The 22,913-nt window shown below is 46.8% G+C and overlaps 1 protein-coding gene across 1 annotated transcript in view; it reads right to left on the reverse strand.

The window, feature by feature from the left end:
• Positions 1 to 4,591: 4,591 nt before the first annotated feature.
• Slc25a33 (solute carrier family 25, member 33) overlaps positions 4,592 to 22,913 on the reverse strand; it is a 30,232-nt gene continuing 11,910 nt past the window's right edge. The window contains exons 3-7 of the mRNA NM_027460.2: positions 16,631 to 16,708; positions 14,355 to 14,455; positions 12,960 to 13,026; positions 9,605 to 9,885; positions 4,592 to 5,493 (exon numbers count right to left, since the gene is read on the reverse strand). Of these exons, the coding sequence (NP_081736.2) occupies positions 5,294 to 5,493; positions 9,605 to 9,885; positions 12,960 to 13,026; positions 14,355 to 14,455; positions 16,631 to 16,708 (727 nt within the window). The 3' untranslated portion in view covers positions 4,592 to 5,293. The remainder of the gene's footprint in view (positions 5,494 to 9,604; positions 9,886 to 12,959; positions 13,027 to 14,354; positions 14,456 to 16,630; positions 16,709 to 22,913) is intronic.

Raw genomic sequence — 22,913 nt, forward strand, 5'->3', positions numbered from 1 at the left:
CTCGCTTTTGTTGGCAGCTCACCTGTCCACATGTCACCAGTCAGGAAGGAAGGAGCAGGTTGTGTGCAGGGAATCAATGTAAAAGCCTGGAAGGTGTCGCTTGTACATCAGAGACAAGACCTTTCCCATCCTCCTTTTGCTTTCTATTAGCTCTGAGTGTGCCTAGAGTGCACTGGCTCACACAATGCATGGCCACGCCCACACATCATTCACTTTCTGGATCGGATGCCTTGAGTTCCAGGAAAGGTCTCCAGCAGATAGCTGTTGTCTAAGAGCTTCCTGAACATCACTCACACCATCTTAGGCACCGCATGACTATTGGCATCTCTAAGTCTTAGGCAAAGGGAAGGAAAAATGATTTCAGATCCAGATTTCAGACTCAGAACTCATCCAAGTCCCATGTGTTTAGGTTTTGGTGTCCAGCTGGCGAAGTTCCTGGAAGGTGACACAGGTAGAAACTTTAAAACTAAATAACACAAAACCACCAAAACAGAAAATCTCACCTTTTATGATGCCTGGTACCTACTGAAGCCAGAGAAGTTATTGGGTCCGCCCTAGAACTGGAGGCTGATGGTTCTCAGTCATCTTGTGGGGTTCAGAACTTGAACCCATATCCTCTAGAAGGAAAGCCAGTGTTCTTAACATATGAGCCATTTTTCTAGCCCCAAGTGGTAAAAACTTAAGAGGCAAGGCCTAGTCGTTAGTCACTGGGGTTGTCTTGCAGGGGACTGTGGGAGTTTAGTCTCTCATTTCTGCTTCTAGGACACTAGATGGCTTTGCTGTGCTGTATACCTGATATCATGAGCTGTGTCTCCAGAGGCCCCCAAACAATGGCTCAATCAATCATGGACTAGAACTACTCACTCAGCTAAAGCAAACCTCTCCACCTTTTAGACTGACCACCTCAGGCATTAGCTACCAGCCTTGAGTTAGAACATTCACCACGCTTTATGGCTTCCTGGCTCTCCTTAATTCATGCATCCAGTGGGTGGGACACACATTCCTGTAGGCCAGCCGAGTCATTGAAAGGTGGCCATGTACAGTTGGCCTCACTGCTGACAAGGCTGCCTGAGTTACTTATATGGGGAAATACCTGCCCCCTTGGGCCATGCTTGGCGGGTGCCTGGATGAAGCGAGGGCTGTTAAAGGCAGAACTGTATGCTTGCGCACATAGATGTACACATGAGGCCTATTTAGAGGTAACAGACTGAGACGCCTTGCTGCTCTGATTGGCCCAGCTTCGATTCATGCAAGTAACAGGCAAAACACTCATACACATAAAATCATAAATCTAAAAAAGTTATAAAAATGAATCTGTAGGGAAGGGTGTGGTGAAACGTGTCTTCAATACCAGCACCCAGGAGGGAGAGGCAGGTAAATCTCTAAATTTGAGGCTATCCTGTTTCAAAAAAAAATGTATTTTCCCCGTGAACTGAACTTGGGAATGAATGAATGATGGGATTTCTTTCCCCACAGCTCCAGTGATCTTTTCTCCTTCAAATCCAGCAGCCTCCTTCCCTTCCTCTCCAGCCTGCTCCCTTTCCATTCTGGATATTGAAGTTTTTCTGTTTTTTCAGTACCTTGGTGAGCCTGGTGGTGCTGGCACATGCCTTTAATCCCAGCACTTGGGAGGCAGAGACTGAACTGAGTGAGTTCTAGGACAGCCAGGGCTACACAGAGAAACCCTGTCTTGGGGACAGGGAGGAGGAAGAAATGAGGAAATATTAACTTAATGCCCTGGTGTAGGGAAAGCAGAAAATTTACTTATAGTAGCTCATATAAAATGTATTTATTGGGAAGACACATAGGTCACTCCTAACCTTGTGGCTTGGGGTGGGTGACTGGGTGGCAGGTGCTACTATGTTAAACAAATATGTGATGTGGGGAAGATAGAAAAAAAACCGGAGTGGTGCATAGGCTGTGGAGAGAGTCCCAACTGGAAACATGATGGCGACGGTGACAGCATGTTGTTGCCCAGTAAAGTTGGTGTGAGGCTGTGCAGCAGCCTGGAGTTTACACAGGCTTCCCCTGGCTCTAGTCAACGACAGAGGCCAGAGAGGAGGCCCTCCTCCATGGTGGTCTGTGATGCCACGTTGGTATCTGTGGTCCATGCTGCTGCCCTGGGCTGCAATGAAGCCTGAGACCCACGTGGATATAGGCAGTCTGTGCGGCTGATGTCCTCCAGCTTTGCTGCAGGGCTGTGGGGGTATGCGGACGTGGGTGGCACGTGCAGCCACCTAAGGCCATGTTTAGGTCCTGAGTGGGTCGCTGGTCCTGATTCTGCCAGGGGTTGTGTTGATGTCTGTGGATCATCTGGCCTCCTGCATGGCAGCATTGTTGTTGGTGCCATGGGTGCGGGGAGCTGGTCCCACCCCTCTCCAGCTGTGCAAGGTTCTCCTGAGTTGGTGGCTTCTAGCCTGGGTGCAGAAGGAGAAAGACTCAGCCTTGCCTCGGGAGCCGGCAACGAACAATGTGACCACGCTCCCCTGAGTATATGGATAACATGAAATGGACTTTTTTCTTTTCCCCTTTCTTCTTCTTTTGATCAGGGAGGTCACGGGGAGGGGAATAGGCATAGGAGCTAGCCAGTGCAGGTGGGAAGCCCAAGACGTTCCCAGATGTAACCAATACTGGTGTGGCGTCTGCGTTGACACTTTAAAGGGGAAGAGAGCGGTAATGCAGCTGAACTCGTATTCGCGCAGAAGGCCCTAGGTTCCATATCAGCTTTGCATAATGTCTGAGAGTAGAAGTAATTATAAATATTCAAATAAAAACAGAGCAAAAAAAAAAAAAAAACCAAAAATAAAACCGTATGTATTTATCCAAAACCGCAAATGAAAACAAAGCAGTCTAGCCAAGTGTGGTCGCGCACACCTGCAACCCCAGCAGCTGGGGAAGGCTGAATCAAGAGGACCAGACCAATGTCACCCTCGGCTCCATAAGGACTTTGAGGCCAGCCTAGACTACATCTTGTCTCAAGGGCACTTATTCTTGCAGAGGACCAGAGTTTGATTCCCAGGAGAACCCACACCCTCTCCTAAACTCCAGGGCACACCAGGAGCCAGGCAGTGGTGGCGCACGCCTTTAATCCTAGCACTTGGGAGGCAGAGGCAGGCGGATTTCTGAGTTCGAGAGTGAGTTCCAGGACAGCCAGGGCTACACAGAGAAACCCTGTCTTGAAAAACCAAAAAAAAAAAAAAAAAAAAAAAAAAAAAAAGACATACTCTTGAGCAAACATAAAGTAAAAAACAGAGAGAAAAACCAAAAGAAATTAAGTAACCTAATTTTTAAACATTATGATAGATAAATTAATCAGGTTTTACTAGGAGTATTAAAAACAGGAATCTGGGGCTGGAGAGATGACTCAGAGGTTAAGATCACTGACTGCTTTTCCGGAGGTCCTGTGTTCAATTCCCAGCAACCACATGATGGCTCACAACCATCTGTAATGGGATCTGATGCCCTCTTCTGGTGTGTCTGAAGATGGCTACAGTGCACTCATATACATAAAATAAATAAGTAAATCTTAAAAACAGGAGGCCGCTGCCTTGTGCCACTGCCAAGCGGCTGTGAGAAGCGTCTGGGATGGAAACCATTCTCTTGCTATGTACTTCAGGAACATGGAAAGGTAGCCACTTGCTTCGACTGCTAGACACTTGGTGAAACAAAGGGGAGCTGGGGAACACAGCTCAGGAAACACAGGAAAGGCAACAAACGCCAATGCCGTAGGACATGAAAAACTCCTCCTCTCAACCTCTCCCGAGCATCTGCGGCGGAATTTGAACGAGGAGGCCTCAGCTGTCAATCTTCTGATGTGCATCCTCAGGCACCACCCCTGTAGAAGTCAGGTTCAAGTTCCACAATGAAAGTGAAGGAGAGATGATTGCTGCTGTTTTCCTGCCTGCCTTCTTCTGAACGCAGGATCTTACATGGAATCCAGCAGGCTGGCCCTGAGCTTCTACTTACGCCCCTGCCTTAGCCTTAGGCGGTCTTTTTGATCCTGGTTACCTCCCTTTAGAAACAGGAAGCAGATGAGGAGGTAGCTTGCTGCCAAGAGTGCTTGTCCAGCATGCACTGAGTGCGACGGCACATCGTAGCGATTCCAACAACCAGGGCGTGAGGAAGAGGAGCAGCAGCAGTTCAGGGTTGGCTGGGCACGGTAGTACACACCTTTAATTCCAGAACCTGGAGGCCAGAGGCAGGCAGATCTCTGAGTTCAAGGCCAGCCTAGTGAGTTCCAGGGCAGCCAAAACTACACAGAGGAAACCCTGTCTCAAAAACAAAAACAAACCATCAAGCAAAACCCCAAACAAACAAACAAACAAACAAAATCTTTAAAAAGAAGGTATCTATACACCACCAGTCCTCCGTCAGAATACAAGTCTGCACCAGGGCTGGCAATGGCTCCTTTGTCTCATGGCGTCGCTCAGCAGCAGAACGGGCACTGCACACTTGAGAGTGTGCCAGAGCTCACTCAGGCTTCACTTCTGGAAATGCTACCAGGAGGCAAGTAAACCAATAGATAAGCAGCTCTTTACAAGTGCCTTGGGTTCAGATTCGGGAACGAGGATAAATGCAGGAAAATATTTATAATGTAGCTAAAAGCAGTTTTTATTGTCCAGCTAGGTCAGGCCCAGGGTGTACATCTGCATTTTCAGCCCTTGGGAGGCTGAGGCAGGAGATTTAAAGGTGAAGATCAGTCTGGGCTACAGCACCAAGACCCTGACTCAGAAAGGGTGGGGGGTGGGGTGGTTAAGGAAGTTACACTCCACCCCCACCCCCACCCCCATTCAGTGTCTGGAAACAGATTACAGATAAACCTACCACCATGGAGGGGGGAGATGGAGATGTACAGAGGGAAAGCTGTGGACCATTTGCTCACAGTTGTCACCAAGCGTGACCGCTCTTTCCTGTCCACCACTCAGTCCCCACAAGTCACGCTTCTCACTTCCCCACGCCCAGCCAGACCCCGTGGCCGGCTTAGGGCAGCCCAGTAAGCACAAAGGAGAACACAGCCCAGCACGAACTTACATTAAATAGCATGATTTAATTTACTTGCTCCTCAATCCTCAGTCCTCTTAAGTTAAAAAAGAAAGTTATAATTAACTATTAACGTTAATGAATTTCAACCTTCCAGAAACAAGAATCCAAAAGGAAATGTCCAACAGGTGACATGAGCCAGGTATTCTATGGCCTTCGCTGTTTCAGTTTTGAACACTAAACATCAACGGAAAAGAAAATCTCTAGGGTTTTCAGTTTTATTCTTCTAGAGCACAACCATGTGGCCCTGTCACTAAGCACGCTCTCCCAGCAGGTACACGATGAACTCGTAGGTGGACAGGACAATGGCAGTGTTGGGGATCTGCCGGATGAGCTGAGCAAACAGTCCTCGGTAGAAGGCGAGGTAGCCTTCCTCCCGGAACACCAGGCGCGCGGTCTGCACGAACGACCTGTACTTGCTGCCTTCCTCGCGGAGCCGCGTCCTGATGACCTCTGCAGGAGAGACAGGGGGAAGAAGTCAAGGCACCAAGTCTACTGGGCATCTTGGCTCTAACCTGACGGCGCAGTCATATGCAAGAAGGACAACGGAAGGTTAAGTTCTGGCAGGGCACAATGGCCCTTAATGCCTTTAATCTCAGGCAGGCAGAGCTCTGGGAGTTTGAAGCCAGCCTGAGCTACAGACCAGGACAGCCAGGGCTATATAGTGAGACCTGTCTTGAGAAAAGCAAAAGAAAATAAAGGTAAGTTCTTCTTAGACTGTGTTCGTCTCCCATGAGTCCCTCGGCTCCCCCTACTCTGTCTAGCTGAAAAGCCACCTGGGCTCCCTCCCAGCACAGTGGCCCAGTGCTGGTCAGCCCCGCTGTTGAGCAGACCTCAGAGCCCAGGAGGCACTGCTGGTCTCCCCCTCTTCCTGCCTTTGTGTCTTGGTGGTGCTCCAGCACACAATGGGACCTAACCCTTGTTCCTGAGATATGGTGCATCTGTCACTGCTGTGCAGGAGGCTTTTGAAAACATAACTTGTTTGAAGTCTTTTTTTTTGTTTTTGTTTTTGTTTTTGTTTTTCGAGACAGGGTTTCTCTGTGTCCTGGAACTCACTCTGTAGACCAGGCTGGCCTCGAACTCAGAAATCCGCCTGCCTCTGCCTCCCAAGTTTTGGGATTAAAGGAGTGCGCCACCACGCCCGGCCAGATTTTTTTTTTTCCATTTAATGTATATGAGTACACTGTCGCTGTCTTCAGACACACCAGAAGAGGGCATCAGATCCCATTACAGATGGTTGTGAGCCACCACGTGGTTGCTGGGAATTGAACTCAGGACCTCTGGGACCTCAGTGCTCTTAATTGCTGAGCCATCACTCCAGCCCTTGTTTGAAGTCTTAATGAACTGTTTTTAAAGTAGGTTAGTGGGACAGTAGCAATCTCACCCGTGCATCTTGGATAAGGAAGGGTGCAGTTCAGCAGCAGAGCATGTGTTTAACACTCAAAAGGCCCTATGTTCAATCCCTAGCATTCCAACAGGAAAAGTGTTCTGGCTTGGGAGGCAGGGCAGGTGGATCTCTGTGAGTTACCAGCTTGACCTACATAGTGAGTTCCAGGACAGCTAGATATAGAAAAAACGATCTCAACAACAAACAAACCCCACAAAACAACAAGAACATTCAAAGAAGCAAAAAGGTTCAAATAGTAGATTTATGCAGCACCTACTCAAAGAAGAGGCTTAGTGATTCTTCATTTGGCTCCTGTATAACTTTTTGAGCCAGGGAATATTAAGTAAAGTCTAATTTGGGCTTTGTGATGGTTTGTATATCCTTGGACCAGGGAGTGGCACCATCTGAAGGTGTGGCCTTGTTGGAATAGGTGTGACCTGGTTGGAATGGGTGTGTCACTGTGGGTGTGGGTATAAGATCCTCACCCTAGTTGCCTGGAAGTCAGTCTTCCACTAGCAGCCTTTGGATGAAGACGTAGAACTCTCAGCTCTGCCTGCGCCATGCCTGCCTGGATACTGCCATGCTCCCACCTTGATGATAATGGACTGAACCTCTGAACCTGTAAGCCAGCCCCAATTAAATGTTGTTTTTATAAGACTTGCCTTGGTCATGGTGTCTGTTCACAGCAGTAAAACCCTGACTAAGACAGAAGTTGGTACTGGGAGTGGGGTATTGCTGTGATAGGCCTGACCATGCTTTTATTTGAAAGAATGTGGATTTTTGGACTTTGGATTTGGAACTCAGTGGAATGGTTTAAATGGGGCTTAATGGGTCATCCTAGTAGGAATATGGAAGACTTTGTTGCTGGGAGTAATTTGAACTGTGTTGACCTGGCCCAAGAGATTTCAAAGGAGAATAATTTCAGAATGTGGCATAAAGACTGTTTTTGTGGTATTTTGGAGAAGAATGTGGCTACTTTTTACCCTTGTCTGAAAAGTCTGCCTGAGGCTAAGGTGAAGAGACTTGGATTGATTGCATTAATTGCATTGACAAAGGAAGTTTCAAAAGAGCCCAGCAGAGACTTTGTTCTCTGGTTAAGCCTTATGAAGAGAAGTTTGAACAAGCATAGCAAGCTTAGAAAGGCAAAATATAAAATATATTGTTAGTATTAAAGGAGTACCAGGAAGTGAAATGGAGCAAAATCTTATGTTCTAGGAAATAACAGATTAAGGGAGTGGGACCTTGGGGCAAGACCCTACCCAGCTGAATTTAGAACCAGACATGGCGGTACACACCTTTAATCCCATGAGACAGGCTTGCTGATCTCTGCATTCAAGGTCAATCTACAGAGCAAGGACCAGGATAGCCAAGCTTAGGCAGTGAAGGATTTAGAAAACATAAAGCTAGTGATAATGTAATAGCACAAGGGGACCGTGTTCTAGTTCCTGTAAGCAGCAGAACTCGGCAGCTTCAGCCATGTGGCTCTGGCTCTAGAGTTAAGAATGGAAGGAACTACTGGGAAAATTGATGCTGGTTAGCTGGAGCTAAGGAATTAGCAGTGATTAAGAAGAGACCAGCATCACTGAGGTGAAATCTTCTGGAAATTGTTTTCTGGGATCACAAAGAAGCTGTGTTGTACCTCACGCTGTGGCTGGACTTGGTAATGTGTAAGAGTCACTCAGGTGGTACTGCTTGTGAAGGAATGAAGGGATCATGAAGAGAAGCTGAAGCTTAGCACTGTGAGAGGCCAGGGAAGGCCAATGGAGAAGGTGAAGCCTCAGCTGTAGTTGATGGCCCAGGACTGAAGGGGTCATGCAAAGGATTTGAGGCTTGGCACCCTGAAGAGAGCCTATGAGAGGCTATTGGTGAAGCCTAGTTGGAGTGGAACACCCCAGTATATTGGAGATGTCAGTACCATGGGATGATCACCAAGAACTGCAGCCGTAGTGGAGTGGATCAACCTGAGCTTAGAGTGCTACAGAGGGCAGAGCTGAAAAGTGATGCCAGCCCTTAGGAGGAGCCCAAAAGATCAAGTGGAATCCCAGACACTGAAACAAGAATCTGTAACATTGAAATTGCCTTGGAGACTCAAAGATGTTAAAGATGCCAGAGTCATGGGATACATGTTGAGGAAAGCTGCTAACAGGGAGTGGAACCAGCCCAGGAGAAAGCAGTTTGTTGCAGTCAACAAAGATGAAAAAGGAGTGGAGATCTGAAGACCACTTTGACATCAGCCATGGAGATGCAGAGTTTGGAGTTTGCCCAGCTGGTTTCCTGCCTTGCTTTGGGGATTACAGTTAATTAAGTTGAGTGAATCTCAGAAGAGACCTTGAACTTTGAACTTTTAACATTGTTGCGACTGCTATAGACTATGAGGACTTTGAAAATTGGACTAAATGCATTTTGCATTATGCTATGTTTAAGTATGGCCCCTCATAGACTCATGTTTTTGAACAAGTCTATGGGGACCAGGGAGTGGAATGTGATGGTTTGTATATCCTTGGACCAGGGAGTGGCACCATCTGGAGGTGTGGCCCTGTTGGAATAGGTGTGGCCTGGTTGGAATAGGTGTGTCACTGTGGATGTGGGTATAAGATCCTCACCCTAGTTGCCTGGAAGTCAGTCTTCCACTAGCAGCCTTTGGATGAAGACGTAGAACTCTCAGCTCTGCCTGCACCATGCCTGCCTGGATGCTGCCATGCTCCCACCTTGATGATAATGGACTGAACCTCTGAACCTGTAAGCCAGCCCCAATTAAATGTTGTTTTTATAAGACTTGCCTTGTTCATGGTATCTGTTCACAGCAGTAAAACCCTGACTAAGACAGGCTTCTTTGAAAACAAAGGTTCAGTGACCCCCATTTTGGCCCAGCGAACCTTTGTGACACTGAGATGGAGCCAAGCAAGGTAGAGTAGGCCACCATTCACATGACTTGTGTCGCTCTGCCCTGCAGGGACAGAATGAGCATCTCCAATCTGAAAGTCCAGAACGTCACCTTGGCCAGATCAGACATGCTCACCATGCTTACCATGCCCCACGCTGGAAATCTCTGCATTTCCTGTCCCAGGTGTTTCAGGTAAGGGACACCCAATCTATGTTTGTATTTCAGTCTACACAGTGACAAATGACAAAGCCAACAACTGTTCTACTGCTCCAGGAGAAAAGAGAACTACATACCGTGTGGGTAAGCGATGCAGGAGGCACATCCCTTAGAAACAGCAGCAGCTGCCATGAGTCCAAAGAAGCCAGAGGAACTTTTCTCAGCTCCATCTGTGGAGGAGACGATCGGAGCGTCTTTCAAACACTTCTTTAAGCTCTCATAAATAGCAAAGCAGATGATTGTCTCCGAGATCCCAGCGTAGGAGGCGGTCAGCCCTCTATAGAAGCCGCGGACGCCTTCTGTCTGGTAGACACGCCGAGCACACTGGAGTGTGTTCATCTGCTTGCAGCCCCTCACCCTGTCGGAGGATCAACAATGCGCACTGAGAGACGTACCACACCAAGTCATAAAGGGCATCAGCCATGACACAGAAACCACACAGGAGAAGAAACCTGTCCTTGTTCTGAGGCCCCCTGACCTCTGGCCCACTGTGAGGCCAGTTCAATTAGCTGAGAAACCTGACAGGTCATATAACAGATGGCATCTGAATCTACAATCCCTGAAGCAGGCTTATAGCCTCTGACCCAATTCTAGAAACTGCTAATGGAAGACAACACTACAACACTTGTCAGAGGAACATTTGGAATCATCCATGTATCTAAGAGCAGGACTGGCTACGTAACGTTTGGTGCATACACACCATGAGGATAGCTGTGAAGATACAAGGAAGCTAAGCAGAAAGCAGACAAAATTAGATACAAGGTCAAACACCATGATACAGGAGAGAATGCCAAGGGAAAAGGTTGCTGCTGTCTTCCTTCTGGTTTACTGGGGATTAGACTCAGGGCTTGTGCATGGTAGACAAGAGCTTACCACTGAGCTATCTGCCGGGCCAATGGCTCCCTCTTTCTACTGCTCTCTGGAGTGTGATTTGTGTGCATGCTAAGGCCTGAACCCAGGGCCTCATGCATTGAAAAACAACATATTATATACACGCATATGTTTATATATACATTTCTTCTTAGTTTTGTCATACGGGATTTTTTTAAAAAAGATTTGTTTATTCACTTTATTTCTATGAGTACACTGTTGCTGTCTTCAGACACACCAGAAGAGGGCACTGTATCTCATTACAGATGGTTGTGAGCCACCATGTGGATGCTGGGAATTGAACTCAGGACCTCTGGAAGAGCAGTCAGTGCTCTTACCTGCTGAGCCATCTCTTCAGCCCCGTATGGAATTTTTAATCTAGGTACATTTCCTGATACTTTTACTCATTCGTTTACTTTTAAGTATCTATTATGTATTTGTGTGTGTGTGTGTGTACATGCACAGCAGGCATTAGTTTCCCTGGAACTACAATACAGGGCTGGTGTGGTGTTGGGAACTGAGCAGTGAGCACTCTTAGCTGCTGACATAGCTCTCCAGCCCATGATGCTGTATCTTTATCTATTATTTCTAAGGTCAGTCAGAACTCCTGCCTTGATCTTTTAAAAAAAAATAGTAACCCGGAGATGCTCTGTTTTTTAGTATTCTTAGGTCTCTGTGCTCACTTTATAAGGAAATTAACAGAAATCATCTTTTTGTTGTTTCTTTTACACACATTCCTCTTGTTGATAACACAGTGTCCTCTGCTTGAGAGGCAAGGAAGACTAGTTGTTTTACAGAGTAAAGTGGTGTTGATCCTAGAACCGAGAGTGTAAACAGTGAGTGGCTCATGCCTGTAACCCCAGAGAGAGTAGAGTAATCCTGTCTCAGAGAGAGAGAGATTTAAGCTAAACCACTAAACTCCTGTACTTGAATTAACTGTTTACTTGCTCAAACCTTTTTGTGTGCCTGCGCGCCCCTCCCCCCCATCCCTGCAGCTGGCTCCTTTGAAGAGTGTGGGAGCTGCCACCGCCTCAAGAGGCTCTCCTATTCTCTCCCGACTCCATCCAGCCTACAGTGTACTATGGATTCTCCAGAGTGCTGGACAACTCACACCCCTTGTCCCACCAGACTATAATCTTATTTGATGATTGGCTATACTGCTATAAGGTAGAAGGCATGACCAATTTCCGGGGCAACCACTGGAACAATATATACTCACAGATATTCACAGATCTCACCTAAATAAAGGTCTAAAACGTCCTAAGCATTAGAAAGGGCCTCGGTCAACACATGCATTTATCTGTTGCTAACCACCAGTGATATCACAACACTGTGAACACTTGGCTCTGAGGTGAGGCCACAGGCTTCCAGGAGACCAGGCTGGCCAGAAGCCTGAAGCACAATAGTTAAGAGGGGCAAGGGACTGGACACTCAGGAACATGGACATGTAGGACACACACAGCATTTTTGGAAACTACAAAGAACTGTCTCAATGCTTGGGCCAGAACTTAAGAGTTACCCTGGAAGTAACTGACCCTTGTCATAGGATTCTAGCAAGCACTTCAGAAGGCAGATGGACTGTGGTGACAGGAAACCCTCATCATGGGCACAAGAGGACGATGAACCAGGCAGGTTCCTCCTTCACCCTCCACGTATACCTCAGCCTTTCCCTCTCCCTCAGAGGAAGCTGGAGGGAAGATGAGCCTGCTAGTGTTTCCAGGGTTCACATTGCTGGGCCACACAGCACAATACAAGCAGTTCCTTAAACAGCCTGGGAGAGCCCAAATTTCTACTGGAAATTAGCATTCCTTCAAGAAGTATGAGTGTGGGTGACAGCCCACAGAAATAGTAGCTGTGGTCTTACACAAATAGAAACATTTTCCTGCCACATTCATTAGAACGTTAAAAGGCATTATTTAGTATACTTGGTGTTCTTTGGAAATTCACAGGTGTTGCTGGCCTGCTGAGAAATCTGATTTACATATAAAAGAATCATTATTACTGTATCACAAGTTCTTAAAATTTGATGAATTCATTTCAATTGGTTTCTATTTCCTTAAAACCTGGCTCTAGACAAGGGTAATAGGCCTAGGCCTGGGGAGGCTTGAGACAGCAAGACTGTAAATTTGAAGCAGCCTGAACTACACAGCAAGACCCTGTCTCAACAAAAAACAAAGTCCAAACATTTTGTAGGTTCCACCAGAATACTCAAGGAACACAAGAACTCCAGGTTAGATTCAGGACAGACACCAGAGACATCGGGGACTAGGTCCAAAGTGCCCTCGCTGGTGTCCTGGCTGGACAGCCAGGCCTCTGCGGAGTTTACAGCATCCCTCCTGACAGTGGGGCTCCACAAAGAGCCCCAGAGAGGAACACCCAGGAAGGAAGCTGGGACCATGGAGAGGCCCTTCTGTCCATCTTCCCTTGCTCTCTGGGGCTCCTCCCCCACAATGCTGTCAGGATAGATCTCAAATGACATTTCTGCATATGCATACAGGGCTCCTATTTCCCGTCCACAGCACAGCAGGACGACTCCGGGTACTGAAGGGACTGTTCACTTACTTGCGTTCTAGCTGCATCCTCGTTTTAACCATCCAAATAGGATTCATTAAGGTATTTGTGACAAAAGCTGGAGGGAAAAAACAGTCATCACTGATATAGCCAGTGTTTGCGAATGCAATCCCCATGCAGTGGCCCGCACGGCTGGGCGCAGAAGCAGTGGGTTAATTGCTCTCTGTCCGCGCCACAGCTGCCGCCGCCAAGCACAGTCCTTCTGGCCTCTAGGTGGTGCTATCACTTCGGTTCATTTCAATCCTAGGGCAAAAACTATCTGAAATTCCAACTTAGAAGCTGCAGATCCAGAGATAATTTGTTTTTAAACATGCTCATCAGTACTTATAGCTAACCCTGAATAAGGATGTTAAATCTTCCGTTACCTGAATTCAAACTTGGAAATTTAAGGACAAAAACATTAAAAGCCCATTGGCCCACAGGAATCATTTTGGTATGCCTTCAGCAGCATTTTAACACATTGGATCAGTCCCAAACCTCAATGCTCAGCCCTCCTCTAACAGCTAGTGTCCTCTACATATTAAATGAGGGCACTGGAGGGCACTGGCTTGAAAAGCTCCTTCAAGGTGTGCTTCCTTTACCCAGGGTGCCTCTGGGTTAATTTTACAAGCATTACAAAGCCGATTAACAGGGTCTGGATTACGGCTAATTCACCATGGCTCAATCTGATTTGGAATGGTACACTGTCCTTCTCGGGGCTCAGTATTAAGGGGAATCACTGTTCTTGTGTTAAGAAGTTTGCTTAATATTGCTTTTCTCTGACTAAAGATCATAACCTGGGTTAGTAATTTTATTGAGAGTAACAAAGGAAATTGGTGTGGACACGTTGCAGGCTGTTAACAGAAGGAAGAAATTCTAAAATGCTAATCTAAATTCTCTAAAAATTCTGTTAGATTCAAATGGACAGAAGCCTCTATGAAGAAGGGCAGAGGCTTCTCCTAGCAATTTAGGAGCCAGTGCTTTCTCACAAACACTCCCTGGGGCAAGCCCTGCCCTGAGCTCTGCAGTGCGGACTTCCTCAGAAGAAAACAGACCATCTGGAGGCATAAGGCCTTAGGTACAGCCTCAAGTACCACACAACACATAAAACCCTGATTCTTGCTGTGCAAGTGAGCTGTGCAGGGCAGATGCACCCCAGATACCTTGGGGAATCAGAAAGAAAGCAGCTCTCACTCCACATTACAACTCAATAGGGAAATCAGGAAGATGAAGAACAGAAAAGTAAAATTTGTTTATAAACTGCTAATAGTCATGTTCTACAAACTCCAATACAAAGCTTTAAAAATGGTTTTAGGGTCAAAAGAGGCAGGGAGTTAACATCTAATTCCTGGAAAGAAAAAAAAAAAAAAGAAAGCAAAACGAAACAACACTTGCTAGGGAACATACCTGCAGAGCCAGCTGAGAGAATGTGCACAGTATTGCTATTAGGCACGAAGATGCCATTGAATTGCTCTTTGGCTTTGGAATAACATGCAAAGTACACAGCCCTGGTAGGACAAAAAGAGAAAACCATTAAAGCATTACTGCACTTTAAAGTACACAGGTCCCTCTGCACCATCTATCCCAAAGAGGAGACCACAGAAGAGAGTAATGATCTTAGCCAGCAAGGAAACAAGAGGCTGGCTCACACCCAGGCTGCCACTGCACCTGGATGTTCATGCCTTCCAGAAATTCCAGAAAGTGCTGACAGCCATGGCCAGGATAACAGAGGAGAAATAAGATTTTTGGTAACACACATAAAAGTCCTTTCACACTCTGTCTGTTTGTTTATTGAGACAGAGTTTCTCTGTGTAGCCCTGGCTGTCCTAGAACTCACTCTGTAGACCAGGCTGGCCTCAAACTCATAGCCTCTGCCTCCAGAGTGCTGGGATGAAGGTGTAGGCCACCACTGCCTAGCTCTTTTCACATTCTTTATTCTGGATGGATGCTAATCATCTGAGTGGGAGTGAGGACTGTCATTTTACAGGTGCACTGTTTAACGAGCTCTGCTTTCATCTTGTGTTCATCTTGTGAACTGCCTACAGTGACTAGGGAGGTGTGCTTCATCTCTGCGATGCAGGAGCGCTGCTTCTCTTTGCCTCTGCTGAACAGCAGGTCAATCACAGAATCTATTTCAACTAAGGATCCTGACTACTGCTGAACAGGATCCCAGGAGACCACTGGTTTGGACTAAGTTCTGGTACCATATCCCCACAGGAAAGACAGAAAGGGAGTTGGGACGGTGGTGGTGCTGGTGGTGGCTGCGGTGATAGTAATCATTTGTGCTGAAGTTGCCATTCGTGTTACCAAGTCATTTGGCCTTCCAAGAAATCAGGATTAGGGAAAAGTAACAGATTTCCCACAGGGGCAAGTTCTAATCAGTGTAACCCTTTGTTGTTCTACTGTTCTCTCTCTTCTTCCATTTGAGTAACTCTGAGATATATAACCTTTGATGAAAACCTCTTTATCGTCTATCTAAACAAGCAAACATACCAATCTTATTTTATAGAATAAAGCACTGGAATTTGGCCAGATTTCAAAATAGAAAAGGCAAGGAAAACCTTTAAAGTCTATCATTAGAGGACTTTGGCCCGTGACAACACTGCCACTCGTCCCTTTTATACACACAGTTCCTGTCTATTAGCACTGCCCATAACTTCATCCAGAGACACTATCTATGCATGGATAATAAACATTTGGAAAGTGACCAGTATTCTCATCAAAAAGGTAAATGGATGGCTCAGCGGTTAAGAGTGCTGACTGCTCTTCCAAAGGCCCTGAGTTCAAATCCCAGCAACCACATGGTGGCTCACAACCATCCATAACGAAATCTGATGCCCTCTTCTGGAGTGTCTGAAGACAGCTACAGTAGTGTACTTACATATAATAAATAAATAAATATTAAAAAAAAAAAAGGTGAATGGAGACAACAGCTTACCGTGCAGGGATAGCGCGATTCTATGAAGCCTTTAAAAAGAATTAAAAAACCAAGGACAATGAGCTGGAGAGATGGCCCAGTGGTTGAGAGCACTGACTGCTCTCCCAGAGAACCTAAGTTCAAATCCCAGCACCCACATGGTGGCTCACAATCATCTGTAATGGGATCAGATGCCCTCTTCTGGTGTATCTGAAGACAGCTACAGGGTACGTACATATATTAAATAAATAAATACATCTTAAAAAATAAAATAAAATAGCTGGGCGTGGTGGTGCATGCCTTTAATCCCAGCACTTGGGAGGCAGAGACAGGCAGATTTCTGAGTTCGTGGCCAGCCTGGTCTACAAAGTGAGTTCCAGGATAGCCAGGGCTATACAGAGAAACCCTGTCTCGAAAAACCAAAAATAAATAAATAAATAAAATAAATCCAAGGATGTAATGTTATAGAAAGTAAACCCTAGGCGCCTTTGGAATTCCTTCAGACTGATGTTCCTATGAGTCACCAGGAAGTCATCTTGCTAAGAAAGCCGAAGACAGGGATCTGTGTGCACTCTAACCCTGGGCATTTCCACACCCAGGGACTGGTCCTCCGCACACTCAAGGTAAGAAACTCTCCCTTACAGAGACTGGAACCCACGGTTGCCACTGCTTCTTCACGTCAGACTTGGTTAGGCAACACAAACAGCCATTCAGCAGTGTCACTCTACTGCACTGGGGCTCGCTCGCTCGGCAGTTACATGCTTACCTTGATGGTGCAACTCCAACCAAATTTGGACCCAGGCCTCTAAAGAGTGACTTTGGTCCCTCCTTTTCCAGGATTGATCTGAGTAAGAAAGAGACATCGCTTTAGAATCTTTTTGACTTCAATAGCTGCAGATGTGGCTGCTTAGGTGAGTGTTTGGAGAACGTGAAGCCCTAGTGTATCGTCAGAACAAACAGGGTGCAGTGGCATAGACCTGTAATTACAGCCCTGGGGAGGCAGGAGCGGGAAGATGACAAGTTCAGAGTCATCTTTGGCTATATAGAGTCTGAGGCTAGCTGGGCTACACGAGGCTGTCTCAAAAACAAGCCAAGACCTCTGAGGAAGGCTTATCTGGGCAATAAGAAGCCAAGCATCACAGTGTCGCCCTGAAGGAATAAAGTGTTTGTTTAGAAGGCCCCTGACTCTTACTTCCCTCTGTAGAATATAACATCAGAAGGTTGTAGAGTCAGACAGGAATGCTACAAAGACTGTCTAGGAAAGCTCTGATCCTGTTTCTCAGTTCCTCTTTTTTGTTTTTGTTTTTGTTTTTTCGAGACAGGGTTTCTCTGTATAGCCCTGGCTGTCCTGGAACTCACTTTGTGGACCAGGCTGGCCTCGAACTCAGAAATCCGCCTGCCTCTGCCTCCCACGTGCTGGGATTAAAGGCGTGCACCACCACTCCCGGTGAATTCTCAGTTCCTCTTACTTCAGTCTGAAATCTCGCCTTCTCAGGAGGCTGAGACAGAAAGATCACATGTTCAAGGTCTGCACACACTACACAGTGAGTTCAGGGCAGCAAACCCCTGGCTTAAGATATACACTCACACTTACCTTGCATGCAGGAGACTCCAGGTTCAGGTTTCTATAACCTGGGCCCCACTATATTATTATGATTTTATTATTTCTGCAAACAGTCTCACTACGTAGTCCAGGCTGGCTTCTAACTTGCTATGCTCCTGCTTCAGCCTTCTAAGTACTGGGTTACATGTGTGTAAGACTTCTAGGTACTGGGTTACATGTGTGTAAGACTTCTAGGTACTGGGTTACATGTGTGTAAGACTTCTAGGTACTGGGTTACATGTGTGTAAGACTTCTAGGTACTGGGTTACATGTGTGTAAGACTTCTAGGTACTGGGTTACATGTGTGTAAAGCTTCTAGGTACTGGGTTACATGTGTGTAAGACTTCTAGGTACTGGTTACATGTGTGTAAGACTTCTAGGTACTGGGTTACATGTGTGTAAAGCTTCTAGGTACTGGGTTACATGTGTGTAAGACTTCTAGGTACTGGGCTACATGTGTGTAAGACTTCTAGGTACTGGTTACATGTGTGTAAGACTTCTAGGTACTGGGTTACATGTGTGTAAAGCTTCTAGGTACTGGGTTACATGTGTGCAATACTTCAGACTGAACAGATGACATTTCTTTCTTTCCTTTTTTTTTCTTTTGAGAAAGGGTTTTGCTGTGTGGTCCTGGAACTCATTCTGTAGACCAGATTGGCCTCAAACTCACAGAGACCTGCATGTCTCTGCCTCCTGAGTGCTGGCTGGGATTAAAGGCGTGTGCCACCACTGTCTACCAAAACCTGCTTTTTAAAAAACTTACTTTTAAGTGTGTATGTATGTGCACATTCAAAAAGAGTGTTGAATCTCATTTTCAAATGGTTCAGAGGAGTTTATGAATGAACACAGGGTCAAAATGACAAAGCAAGACAGTAACACGTTAAAAACTGGTGTGTCCAAAAAATGCCACAAGCAAGTCATCTGTGTTGCTCTTATAACTTCTACTATTTGAAATTATTTGAAAACAAAAGGGGTTCTTTAACAGCAGCAGCAGCAACAGCAGCAGCAGTCGGGCAGTAGTACACACCTTTAATCCCAGCTCTTGGGAGGAGAGGCAGGTGGGTCTCTGAGTGCTAGGACAGCCAGTGCTACATAGAGAAACCCTGTCTTGAGAAACCAAAACCAACCAACCAACCAACCAACCAACCAACCAACCAACCAACCAACCAAATAAAATGAAACCAACAGCACCAACAGCTCTTTCTACAGGCCATAACAGCTGAGGCTGAAGTGATAGCATGTAAAGTTATAAAAATCAAGGACTAGAGCCAACAGTTCTTAGGCCTTCATGAACACAGTGCTTCAAAATGAAATTCGTGGGAGTTTCACTGGAGTCACAGGCCAAAAATAAGCCTTCTGGCTTCTATCAGGCACAACTTAATGCTTTCAATTAAAACACTTTATTTTTATTATCTTCCTCAAAGAGAGGACTGTTTCTTACAGGCCAAGCTCCTTGAACAAAACAAGTCTCTGGTAGCACCTTGGGGTGAGCACACCCAGTGACAAAGCGAGTGGTAGCGATCCCAATGCTGCTCCACCTGACAGCGTGCAGGCTTCACTGATCTCCAGCAATGAGCCCTGTGCCACCGAGAAGCTATCTCAGAAAGTTAAGGGAACCCCTGGCTCTAGGAAGCCAGGAGCCCTCATCCATAATGCATCGCGGAGCATGTGTCCTCAAGTGACTTGTGCCTTGTAAGAGCTGAAGAAAGACAGTCTCCATAGTTACACGTTTAACAGTGGCAACAAGTCAGGCCTGTTATATAAGCTGAACTTCTGCCCTATCTGGGTGTTTATAAACTCTTCTGGAACAATCAAGTTCCCACTATACAGAGCATACAGTTTTGAGAGACCAATGTAGGAGCCAGGCTCACTTTCCCACAGGCATCTGCCCTTTCATGTTGGAAAAGCATGTCAAAAGAGGTCAGAGACTTGATGGAGTCTGTCACTCTGTCCCCAGGTTAGACCCGGCTGCACAGGAGAGACAAGCACCTCATCTCAGTGTCTACCTGAGCGAGGCAGTTTCTGAAAGACACGGACATTAATTTTCAGACTGAAAAAGGATGCTGGAGAAGGCTCAGGGGTTAGTCACGCTGCTCTTGCTGGTCCCCAGCAGCTCTGTCAGGTAGCTCACTTTACAACAGCCTGTAAATCTCCAGCTGCAGGAGTTTCCACACCTTTTTCTGGCCACCTACAAGAATGTGTAGTATGCACACACATGCAGGCATGCATTTAAGTTTTTGAAAATTATTAAAACTTTTAAAAAGACCTTAAAATATAAAATAATAAGGTACCTCAGTAATTAAAATCCTCACTTAAAAATATTTTTTTCAAAAAAAGAGATACCTGACAAAACAGAACTAAACCCAGGTATACAGGAAAGGTCTGGGGCTTGTCCTGGTAGTGTGTCACCCCTGGGCTTGGCTTAGATGGCTGACTACAAAGCAGCTACCTTCGCTGTCCTCACTGCCACGGCAGGACACTGTTCACTACTTTGGGATCTTGTCCACAAGAACATCCACACAGCCTAAGGACAGGCTTTCTTCAGATGGGAATTAGGACTCACCATACAAAGAAACCCTGCTGCAAACCTTACCTTAAAGAGCATAGGAAAGCACCCACTAACGACAGCAACACAAACGAGTCTACATTGAGGGAGGGAGGCCAGCAAGCCATCCCCATGACCTTTACTGACCTGCCCAACTTCTAAAAATCATTTGGTTGGTACCGAGTGCTCCTCCAGTCACACACAACGTTCTAAGGAGCCTGAGGACACTTTATTATTCAAAACAAAACACCGCCCACCTTCCAGGGTGGGGTGAGAGTGAGGAGACAAACAACAGGAAATAAGTGACCTGTGCTGTGGAGGATGGAGCTGTGGTGAAGGAGGAAGGCAGGGTGGGTGGTGAGTGGGTGGTTGGGTGAGTGGGTGGGTGGTGGGTGAGTGAATGGGTGGGTGGATGAGTGGGTGATGAGTGGGTGGTGGGTGGGTGGGTGGGTGGGTGATGGGTGGAGGAGCTCAGGTTAAATAACCAGATCACTGCAGGATACACCTGCAAAGGTGTCAAAGCCAGAGAGAATGTCTGGCACACGGAACTTGTGCTAGCTATGTTCCTGTGCTTTTATAATTTATTCTTGAGACAGGGTCCCACCGTGTAGCCCTGGCTGTCCTGGAACTCTCTGTATAGACCAGGCTGGCCTCAAACTCACAGCGCCACCTGCCTCTACCTCCTGAGTGTCGAGATTAAAGGCGTATGCCACCATGGCCATTCCTGTGCCTTTAAAGTAACAAGGAGGCTGGAGGGGAACAGTAGAGCCACAGGACTGCTGAGTGAAGAGCCGGCAGGCCCAGGGGCTGCTTGGAGGAGGGAAGTGAGCAGAGGCCTCTGGCTGCTCTGCTGAGCAGAGTGAGGAGTATGGATGGCTACATCTCAGGCCAGGGCAGCTAGGGCGCTAGCACTGCCGCACAGCCATGGCAATGTAGCCTTCATCAGGACAGCGCTAGCCTGTTCTACACTTTGAAAGCAGAGCTAACAGGATTTACTGTGGGTGGAGAGAAGTCTCCAGAGTGGCTCCAAGGTCCCAGAACTATAGCTACAAGAATACGGCTTCTTTTAACCAAATAGGCCCAGGGCTCAGCAGGGCAAGAGCTCTGGTCTGCGCACTTTTGTTGGGTATGAGTTGAAGACATTCATGCTGTCTATATAGGCAGCAGGGGGTAGGTGTGAGAAACCCCATTCCTCACAGGTGACTAATGAGACTGCTGGGGGACAGCTGTCACTGAGGGAGCCCTGGGACTCTGCTACAGCAGGAGGTGAGGTGGTATGACAGCAGCCACAGCTAAGAAAGCCGAAGCAGCAGCTAACGAAAGGGCTGAGGCCCTGCTCTTAGAATCTCTGGATTAGGGGCTGGTGAGATGGCTCATCGGGTAAGAGCACTGACTGCTCTTCCAAAGGTCCTGAGTTCAAATCCCAGCAACCACATGGTGGCTCACAACCACCCATAATGAGATCTGACGCCCTCTTCTGGCACATCTGACAGCTACAGTGTATGTATAATAATAAAAAGAATCTCTGGGCTAGCACCAGCTACATCTCCACAGGACCTGAAGGAGGCCATAGCCCAGCTGTGAGCTGAGCTGTTGTGGTTTTGGTTTACTTTGCTCGTAGCTACACCAAACTGTCCTAGAAATGGGACGTGCAATAAACACAGTTCTGGCATCTGCAATCGTTAACTTGCACGTCTTCCTCTCGAAAATGGGAGTAATTGAGGTCCAGACACTAATCTTTAAGGCTGAGGTGAAAAATCAATAGAATCCTTTTAAAACCTGAAAGGCACTGACAGCAAGCCCACGCTGCAGGAGCATCCTAAAAACATACACAACAGGCTAAAGAAATAGAGCTTGAGTGAGCGAGACAACTGTGCACGCACAACCTTTTTAATTGGGCAGCATCACTGTCCTAAGAACCTGACCTAACTCCATGGTTAACATTTTGACCTGACCATAGTAGAAACGGATATTCATGTGGAAGTGGCAGTGTGTGATGTCACAGCCCCTGACTGTATCAACCAACCACTGCTGTGGGTCTGTGGTGAAGTATTGGCTTTTGTGTGGTGTGGAAGTGGTTCCTGAGTTTTCAATGACAAAGTGCCCTTTTCCTTTGGTTTCCACTGTGAAACTCATGTAGGTGGGGCTACTGGAGCTAGGAGAATCTAGAGGCGGAGAATACACATCCCATAAAACTTGCAGAAGAGAAGCATTCACATTTACCTTACAGGCCTAGTCCAGCGGGTAGCTCGGGCATTTGGGTAACGGGTTCTCACGTAGAGTAAATGTTAACTCCGCATATGAAGCGGTTCTTCTGAACACTTACCCACTTCCATCTCACGGTGGACAAACAGGAAGCTTTCTCTCAGTCACTGAGGACCACAGATACTGTTTGTTTGTCCTCACTGAGCTCCGAGCTGCCTCACACACCCCAGCTGGGTCCTTCCTGTGCCTGTCACTAACCACCTGTTTTTGGGAATCCACTCGCTCAGTGTTGAAACCTTGATCCTCCTCAGCAGCAACTTTTAAAAAATCTGACCAGGGCTGCAGAGATGGCTCAGTGGTTACGAACACTGGCAGTTCTTCCACAGGACCGCGGCTCTATTCCCAGCAGCTTCCACACGGTGGCTAACAACCGCTTGTAACTCCTGCTCCAGGGGACTCAACACCTTCCACAGTGCAGGCGAAACACCAGTGTACACTTAAAAATGACTTAATTAATTAAAAACAAAAACAAACAAGCAAAACACCCATCTGACCAGCACAGTGGCACAGTGAGTAAGGACAACTGCCACCAAGCCTGACAACCTGAGCCTGATCCCCAGAGTCCTCCCTCCACCCATGTGCTATGGCTGTATAAGGTGGACAGGCGGGCGCCAGGGAAGGCCTGCATGACTGGGC

The sequence above is a fragment of the Mus musculus genome, chromosome 4 (genome assembly GCF_000001635.26).
Source record: "Mus musculus strain C57BL/6J chromosome 4, GRCm38.p6 C57BL/6J".
In the NCBI taxonomy this organism is placed as follows: Eukaryota; Metazoa; Chordata; class Mammalia; order Rodentia; family Muridae; genus Mus; species Mus musculus.